At 57.0% G+C, this 9,051-nt stretch overlaps 1 protein-coding gene across 1 annotated transcript; it reads left to right on the plus strand.

Moving 5' to 3' along the window:
• The first annotated feature begins 1,196 nt into the window (after positions 1-1,196).
• RBM8A (RNA binding motif protein 8A) lies at positions 1,197-7,824 on the plus strand. Its single transcript, XM_038382854.2, has 6 exons — positions 1,197-1,366; positions 3,795-3,854; positions 4,464-4,541; positions 5,145-5,281; positions 6,277-6,413; positions 7,437-7,824. The coding sequence occupies exons 1-6, from the start codon at positions 1,300-1,302 to the stop codon at positions 7,480-7,482; spliced, it is 525 nt and encodes a 174-aa protein (XP_038238782.1). The 5' UTR covers positions 1,197-1,299; the 3' UTR covers positions 7,483-7,824.
• Positions 7,825-9,051: the final 1,227 nt, after the last annotated feature.

The raw sequence follows: 9,051 nt of genomic DNA on the forward strand, positions 1-9,051 counted from the left end.
TTTATAATTTTAAAAACCCCCTCTCCTGATGTGTAAGGCAGATTGAATTAGTGCAGCATCTGTGCAATTAGTTTTTAAGTCAATTTCATGATTTGTTGGGGGCCTAGCTCCTGCTTTGTAATCAGGTGTGGATGGCAACACTGGAAAAGTGCCTGGAGATCAGCCAAGCAGGCTGGAGCTATGTGCTTTTTGTGATGCAGATGGTTGGGGAATATAACTAAGGTGGGGATAAGAAGTTAGTGTCTCCCACCACTATCCCCCCCAGACCCTACCCCATAGAGCCCCAGGTGCCACCCCACTGGGGAGGGAGTATCAATTTCAAGCCAGGAGGGTAGGGAGAGTGACCCAAGTCCCAGGGCCAGGAGTGTGTGTGGAACCCTAGGGCCCAGCCTCAGGAGTGAGGGGAGATCCTGAGCCCCCAAAGCAGGGATGGGGTGCAGGACACAGCAGCGGGGGTTAGGGTTACCACCTGGCTGGTATTTGACCGGCCTGGCTGCGTTTTTTTATGGAGTTGTCCATTGCCAGAAAAATAATTTAATCTGCCCATTTCTTTGTTTTAAGTGAGTCTAAAGATTTGCATTATCACAATACAGTGGGATAATTATCCACTGTTAAAAGGTGGGGTGTCTAGGTAAAGACACTTGCCCTTTTCCTACTTCCCCAGTTAAGCAATAGCCAATCACAACTGGTGAAAATACAGCAGCTGTCTGCCCGTCCCCGCACACATCTGTGAGAGAGTCACACGCGCGTGAGGAGAGGGGGATGCTGTCAATCTTAGCAAAATGTATTAGCTCACTAGCTACTATAAGTGATGTTGGGGAGCGGGTGCGAGGAGGTGTGGTGGGCTTGCCGGGGGGCGGAGGGGTTAACATTTCAAAGGCGGTAACCCCAGTGGGAGGAGTGGAGTGGGGGAGAAGGAAGGACATAGCCTCATGGGGCGGGGAGGAGAATCCCAAGGCCCAGCTGAGGAGGAGGGAGTTGGCTGGTTGCTCTGAGAAAGCAGCTGGCTGCAACTGGAGGAGGGAACCTGCCTCCTGCCCTCCTCAAGATGGTGACCACAGAGGGACTATTGACCTTCTCAAGATGCTGGGGCGAGGGCACGTGACTCTACCAAGATGGTGGCCGCCGGCGGAGGAAAAACGCTTGCCCTTCCCAAGATGGCGGCGCCCGCGCTCTTCACCTAGGATTGGAGAGGCACTTCCGCCCCGCTTCCCGGCGTGCAGCGCGGTCCCGGCCCGGCCGCCTTCCCGTCCCCTCCTCAGCGGCAGCCGCGGCCCAGTCAGTCGCTCAGCGGGCAAGATGGCGGACGTGCTGGATCTTCACGAGGCGGGGGGCGAGGACTTCGCCATGGACGAGGATGGGGACGGTAATGGGGGCCCGGTTCCGAGCCCCGCCCCACGGCCCCCTCCCCGCTGGGCCTTGTCCGGTTCCGGCCCGTCCTCTCCGCAGCCAGATGGGGTCGGAGCCCAGAATTGCTGCCCCCCCCCCACCCGACCCGACCCGACCCGGGCGTAGTGCGGTTCTGACCCGGCCTCCCCCCCGTGCCTGGCTCCGACCCCTGAGTCCGGCCCCCGCCCCCGGCAGGTTCTGACCCCCCCCGTGCCCGGCCCCCGCCCCCGACAGGTTCTGACCCGGCCCCCCCCGTGCCCGGTCCCCGCCCCCGACAGGTTCTGACCCGCCCCCCCCCCCCCGTGCCCGGCCCCCGCCCCCGACAGGTTCTGACCCGGCCCCCCCCCCCCCCCGTGCCCGGTCCCCGCCCCCGACAGGTTCTGACCCCCCCCCCCCCGTGCCCGACTCCGACCCCTGATTCCGGTCCCTGCCCCCGACAGGTTCTGACCCCCCCGTGCCCGGTCCCCGCCCCCGACAGGTTCTGACCCGCCCCCCCCCCGTGCCCGGCCCCCGCCCCCGGCAGGTTCTGACCCGGCCCCCCCCCCCCCGTGCCCGGCCCCCGCCCCCGGCAGGTTCTGACCCGCCCCCCCCCCCCCGTGCCCGGCCCCCGCCCCCGACAGGTTCTGACCCGGCCCCCCCCCCCCCCGTGCCCGGTCCCCGCCCCCGGCAGGTTCTGACCCGCCCCCCCCCCGTGCCCGGTCCCCGCCCCCGACAGGTTCTGACCACCCCCCGTGCCCGACTCCGACCCCTGAGTCCGGTCCCTGCCCCCGCCAGGTTCTGACCCCCCCGTGCCCGGTCCCCGCCCCCGACCGGTTCTGACCCGGCCCCCCCCGTGCCCGGTCCCCGCCCCCGACAGGTTCTGACCCGCCCCCCCCCCCCGTGCCCGGCCCCCGCCCCCGGCAGGTTCTGACCCGGCCCCCCCCCCCCCGTGCCCGGCCCCCGCCCCCGGCTGGTTCTGACCCGCCCCCCCCCCCCCGTGCCCGGTCCCCGCCCCCAACAGGTTCTGACCCCCCCGTGCCCGGTCCCCGCCCCCGACAGGTTCTGACCCGGCCCCCCCCCGTGCCCGGCCCCCGCCCCCGCCCCCGGCAGGTTCTGACCCGGCCCCCCCCCCCGTGCCCGGTCCCCGCCCCCAGCAGGTTCTGACCCGGCCCCCCCCCCCGTGCCCGGTCCCCGCCCCCGACAGGTTCTGACCCGGCCCCCCCCCGTGCCCGGTCCCCGCCCCCGGCAGGTTCTGACCCGGCCCCCCCCCCGTGCCCGGTCCCCGCCCCCGACAGGTTCTGACCCGGCCCCCCCCCGTGCCCGGTTCTGAGCCCCCCCGTGCCCGGCCCCCGCCCCCGGCAGGTTCTGACCCGGCCCCCCCCCCGTGCCCGGTCCCCGCCCCCGACAGGTTCTGACCCGGCCCCCCCCCCCCGTGCCCGGTCCCCGCCCCCGACAGGTTCTGACCCGGCCCCCCCCCCCGTGCCCGGTCCCCGCCCCCGACAGGTTCTGACCCCCCCCCCCGTGCCCGACTCCGACCCCTGAGTCCGGTCCCTGCCCCCGACAGGTTCTGACCCCCCCCCCGTGCCCGGTCCCCGCCCCCAACAGGTTCTGACCCCCCCCCGTGCCCGGTCCCCGCCCCCGACAGGTTCTGACCCCCCCCCGTGCCCAGTCTCCGCCCCCGACAGGTTCTGACCCCCCCCCGTGCCCAGTCTCCGCCCCCGACAGGTTCTGACCCCCCCCCCCCGTGCCCGACTCCGACCCCTGAGTCCGGTCTCCGCCCCCGACAGGTTCTGACCCCCCCCCGTGCCCGGTCTCCGCCCCCGACAGGTTCTGACCCCCCCCCCGTGCCCGGTCTCCGCCCCCGACAGGTTCTGACCCCCCCCCGTGCCCGGTCTCCGCCCCCGACAGGTTCTGACCCCCCCCCCCGTGCCCAGTCTCCGCCCCCGACAGGTTCTGACCCCCCCCCGTGCCCAGTCTCCGCCCCCGACAGGTTCTGACCCCCTCCCCCCGTGCCCGACTCCGACCCCCGAGTCCGGTCCCCGCCCCCGGCAGGTTCTGACCCGGCCCCCCCCCGTGGCTGGTTCTGACCCTCCCCTCGTGCCCGGTCCCCGCCCCCGACAGGTTCTGACCCCCCCCCCCCGTGCCCAGTCCCCACCCCCGACAGGTTCTGACCCCCCCCCCCCCCGGTGCCCGGCTCCGACCCCTGAGTCCGGTCCCCGCCCCCGGCAGGTTCTGACCCGGCCCCCCCCGTGCCCGGCTCGCCCGGTCCCGACCCCTGAGTTCCTCCCTGCCCTGGGGCTGTTCTGAGGCTTGCACCGTCTAAGTGTGGTTCTGATCCGATAACATCGCCCCCCGTCCCTTCTACCCCAAATGGCCTGCTTCAGCCCTCCTTCCGGTTGAAATTAACACATTGAACTTCTCTGCAGAAAGCATCCACAAACTGAAGGAGAAAGCAAAGAAGAGGAAAGGCCGAGGATTTGGTTCAGGTGATGATCTTGTCGTGAATGTGTTACTATGTGTGTGAATCACGAGGGGTCTCCTGTGCCGTGTAGCTAACTAGAATGCTCTGGCTACTTACTGGAGTCATCTGGCTGCTTCTAAACAGAAACTGCCCAATGGCTTACGCCGCAGGAGTGTGTTTTAGGATGGGAATCGGGACTTCAGGGTTCCATCCGGGACTCTGTCACTGACTTGCTCCGTCCTTTGGCAAGTCACTTCACCTCCCTTTGCCTCAGTTTCCCCAGGCTGTAAAATAGACCCCTCCAGCTTATATACATGGATGACACAACTTGATCAAGATCACCAGAAGTCTGATTCTTATCACTGTTTTAACTACTAGGCTTGTGTCACTCTATACTATTTTATGTGCTGTAAAGCTTAAATGCAGGGACATACGTGTGTGCCCAGGAGTACTTAGAACAGCTAGAATACATGTTTAAGAGTATTTAGACTGGAAACCCTTCAGGACAGGAATTGTCTGCCACTGTTTGTACAGTGCTTAGCACAATGGGACTGCATTCTTGGCTGGTCCCTAAGCAGTAGCATAATGTTTTGAGTCATCTGAAACAATCTGTCTCCCCGCATTGTGTGCCCAGAGGAAGGTTCGAGGGCCAGAGTACGTGAGGACTATGACAGCGTGGAACAAGATGGGGATGAACCTGGGCCTCAAAGATGTGAGTATCTGCTAGAGATGTTTGGTTTAGCATGTGTGGTCACCCAGCCTTGGCCGCATGGGGTTGCTTTAAAGATGGGGAAACACCAATTCTATTCTGAAAGATGATGAGGTGTAGTGGATAGAGGACTGGACTGGGATTCAGGAGACCTAGGTGCTATTTCCCAGCTCTGCCACTGGTCTGTGGGATGACCTTGGGCAAGTCACTCCAACTCTTTGCACTTCAGTTTCCTCATCTATAAAAAATGTTTTGAGATCGACCAATGAAAAGCAACATATACGAGTTAGGGATTATCATTATAATGACATGTACACTGTGCCCAGACCATCCGCACTATGTGGATAACAGAGCGACTGTCTCCAGGGCTGTCAAGCTGCCTTTTTACTAGTGCTAGATTCAGTCCTCCATCCATTCCGTACCCGTTTTCATTTAGCCCCCTGCTGCCAATGGCTTCCAAGCTAAGCAGTGGGAGGATCCCTTTCCATCCTGCGTGTGTAGATGCAGGCGTTGTGTGTGGGCAGTGGGGTTTGCGTACCAAGCAGAGGAGCACGCCCTGCCTTCTGTGTAACGAGCGTGGTTTTTCCTTGCATGCCGTGGCTACAGCGGTGGAGGGCTGGATTCTCTTTGTCACCGGAGTTCACGAGGAGGCCACTGAAGAGGATATTCATGACAAGTTTGCAGAGTATGGCGAGATAAAGAACATCCACTTGAATCTAGACAGACGAACGGGCTACCTGAAGGTAGGATGGGGTGGATGGTCTAGTGGTTAGGGCATTCTCCTTTGGCTCAATTTCCTGCTCGGTTGCAGACTTGGTATGTGACCTTGGGCAGGTCACTTAGGCTCAGATCCACAAAAGTATGTAGGCTCCTAACTCCCATTGGTTTCAATAGGTGCAAGGCACCGGAACACCTTTGAGGATGTGAGCCTTAGTGTCTTTGTGCTTCATCTGCATAATGGGGATAGCAATACTGCCCTTCCTCGGGGTCGGGGGAGGGAAGTGTGAGGATAAATACCTTATCCTGATTGCATGGTGCTCAGATACTGTGGTAATGGGGACCAGGTAAGCTAGGGAGCCGTGGAGATGAAGTTGCCCCCATGCAATTGGGAGAGGAAAAGAAACTGAGCACAGGGCTGGGAGTCAGGAGCTCTGGGGTTGTGTTCCCAGCTTTGAGGGGGGCAGTGTAATCTATTGGTTAAGCAGGAAGGGACTGGGAGATGGGATTCTTGAATCCAGCCTGGAAACTGAATTGCTGTGTGATCTGGGGTAGGTCGCTTCAGGTCTCTGGGCCTCTGTCTCTAAATTGAGGAGAATACTGCTAACAAAGGCCTGTGAGGCTTTAATGAATCTTAGTCTTAACTAATGTGCCTTGAGCTCGCCCGGGAGGCAAAGGAACAGGGGACATATCAATGTAATAGTTAATACCCCCTCTCTATTAAATCCTGTTAAAACTAACAGTTCAAGGCACGAGTTTGGGGGCAGCTTGTGTGTGGTGTGTGTAATTGAAAATCTCTATTTATGGTAGGGCGCATCTATTTACTCCACTTACTGCCAAGTCAGTATTTCTCCTGCCATTGTTGACAGCCATTCTTGATGCCAACAGTGGAGCCGAGTGTACTGGCGGCTCTCAATGGTTTCTGTGATCTGCTCTCAAGGCTGGCCCAGCCTCTGGCGTGTTTGCTAAGCCCCCCACTGGGCCACTCGCTGGCTGAGGGTTGTCTCCTTGCACCCTACAGGGATACACTCTAGTAGAATATGAAACGTACAAAGAAGCCCAGGCAGCCATGGAAGGTCTTAACGGACAGGACCTGATGGGGCAGCCGATCAGCGTGGACTGGTGCTTTGTCAGGGGGCCTCCGAAAGGAAAGAGAAGGTAAGATGCTGCCAGGGTTGAGGGCTGCGTCCTAGCTGACACCGAGTTGGTCCTCAGCTTGGCATCTCATCAGAGATATTGAGGATTGAGTGAGTCATGGAGTCTGAGCTAGCCTCATGCCCTCTCACAAAGGGAGACCCTCCACAGCAGTGTGGAGAACACTTGCTTTCTAGTGATGGTGAAACATGATGGTTTGAGAGCCCTGAAGCCACTGAATAATGAACAGGATTTTAAGTTAGACTAACTGGAAATTCTTTCCCATGGAGTGACTCTCTCCCTCTTTTACCTGGAGCTGCTGCGTAAAACTCTTGAGTTCCTGCATTCAGTCCATGTGCATGTTCTAGGGGCTTTCACCTTAGCCTCTGTGCTTTTCATCCAGAGATGTTGGGAACTCCCAGAGGAAAATGGTCTTTGTCTTACAGACAAAGGAACTGCTTGAAGCAGGGCAGGAAATGTCTCAGAGTCTGTGCCACCTGCTTCCAGGAACAGCTCTCTGGAAAACACCCTGTTGTAAAAAGATGCTTTAGAGCTCTTCTGTAGTTTAGGATCCTGATGTTTCTGCTGAGGGGTGAAACTGAAGGCCCGACCTCTTGAGATCATGAGAAATTGAAGAGCAGGAATATTAACCCTGGGCTAAATTTCCAGTGGATCATGAATAATTCTCACCAGTTGGGAATGCTGTTGGATTGTGTTCTTCAGTTCTTTAATGGTCTGAGCAGGAGGTTGGCAGTCAAGAGATCTTACTAGTCGGGACCCAGCCATTGACGCATGTAACTTTGGGCAAGTCATTTAAGGGCTCTGTGCTTCAGATTCTGTAAAACAGGGACCCAACATACCTAGCGTTAGTGAAGCGCACTGAGATCTGTGCATGAACTTAAAGAGAATATTTTTCTGTTGCGCTGCATTTATTTGGCAAGGAACATGGTCCTTGTGCATAGAAGTCGTCAATAGCTTTCAAATCTTTCGAGATGTTAGCTCAGGCTAGCGTATATATAACTCTGTCCCTGTCTGTCCGTCTTCCAGGGGCGGGCGTAGGCGGAGCAGGAGTCCGGACAGGAGACGACGCTGATCTCACATTTCTCCATTTCCTTTTGATGGTTCCTAGGTGTAAATTCTCCTTGCGCAGCTCTGGAAGCAGGAAGTCTCTCATAAGCTGGATGTGCAGACTCCTGCCTCAATCTCTTTCTGGGTTTTTAATTGTGCTGCATTTTTACCTATGAGTTCTTGGTCCTATTTTTAACAGTATCTGTAAAGTTCTTAATTTGTGCTTAAACTAGCATAAGACTCTGAATCTCCTTTTGACCTCCGACACCTCAAATGAGAGAACTCATCCAGTGGTGCTGTAGGGGACTCTCATTTTGAAGGAGAAATGTTGCCCATAAATACTGAATAAAAGTCTGCTTTTTTTTTTTTAAGTCCTCTTCTGTGACATCTGCCTGTATTTGAGACTGTGTGTTCCAGTGGATGGGACATCAAATGCCTGGGTTTCATTCTCAAGCAGAGCTTAGTCTTTGGTCCAGCCTATAGTAGAGCATATGGTTTTAGATTTTAACCAATAAGCACCCCCAATACAATCAAAATTGATGTTTATCTGGTAAACACTGGAAATGGTTTTCAGTATTGTCTGCACCCCTTGTCCAGTGCAGTTTGTACAGGTAACATCCCTGCTCCCTGGCTTGTATCAAGGACTTGTCTAACAGCCGTAGTGTGGACTACAGCGAGTGTGATTTCCAAGGCACACTAATGTGTTATGAATTAATTGGTGGCGATCTTGCTGGTGTGCACTAAAGGGTCCCTGGTTTGCTTTAATTTAATGATCTTTGAAACAGTACTTTGTATACCTACAGAGAGAGAACCCTGAAAAATCTATGTATAGCTCAAAAATTGCTAAAAAAAAAAAAAAACCTTCCAAAAATGAAATTAAGAAACTCAAAAAAAGAAAAGCCCAACCTATAGGACATGGAGCCTTATAGGTTTTATCTAAGGTCCTTATCTGGCTTCTATCACTATAATATCTAAAAACCAGGAGGTTTGTGAAAAGACATATATTGAAGGGAGGTAGGCTAGGGCTATTAGTTCCTGTGTACAGAAGGGCTAAGTGAGCTGCACAAGCACACACAGGAAGTCTGTGCCAGAACAGGGATATGAAGCCTAGACTAGTGCCTTAACTAGACTATCCTGCCTGTCAGTTGCTGGGTTGCTCTGCCTGGGGCAAACAGTTTCTTTTCTACCATGAGCGCCCATCAGTTTCCTGCTGCATTAGACTTAAGGATGGGAAAAGACCGAGGCCGCACAGCCAGGGTATGTCTACGCTACAGTGAAAGATGCAGGCCGCAGCCACAGCTTGCGTGGGTCAGCTGACTTGGGCTCGCAGGGCTATAAAATTGCAGTGTAGACATCCATCTCTGTCACTAAGGGTGTCTAGAACCCAGGAGTCCTGTCATCCTCCTGACCACTACTTCACACTGACTGAGGGGAGTTATTAGGTGGGGGAACCCCTTGGAAAAGTATCAAGACCTGGCCCCACCTTCCCTGTTTCTGTTGGGGGAGCAGAGGCTTTCTGCACTCAGGGACCAACTGGTGTATTTGGTGGGGGACAGTATTATGGAAGTGCACAGTTGGGGATCCCCTCTGGAGA

The sequence above is a fragment of the Dermochelys coriacea genome, chromosome 24 (genome assembly GCF_009764565.3).
Source record: "Dermochelys coriacea isolate rDerCor1 chromosome 24, rDerCor1.pri.v4, whole genome shotgun sequence".
Classification (NCBI taxonomy): domain Eukaryota; kingdom Metazoa; phylum Chordata; order Testudines; family Dermochelyidae; genus Dermochelys; species Dermochelys coriacea.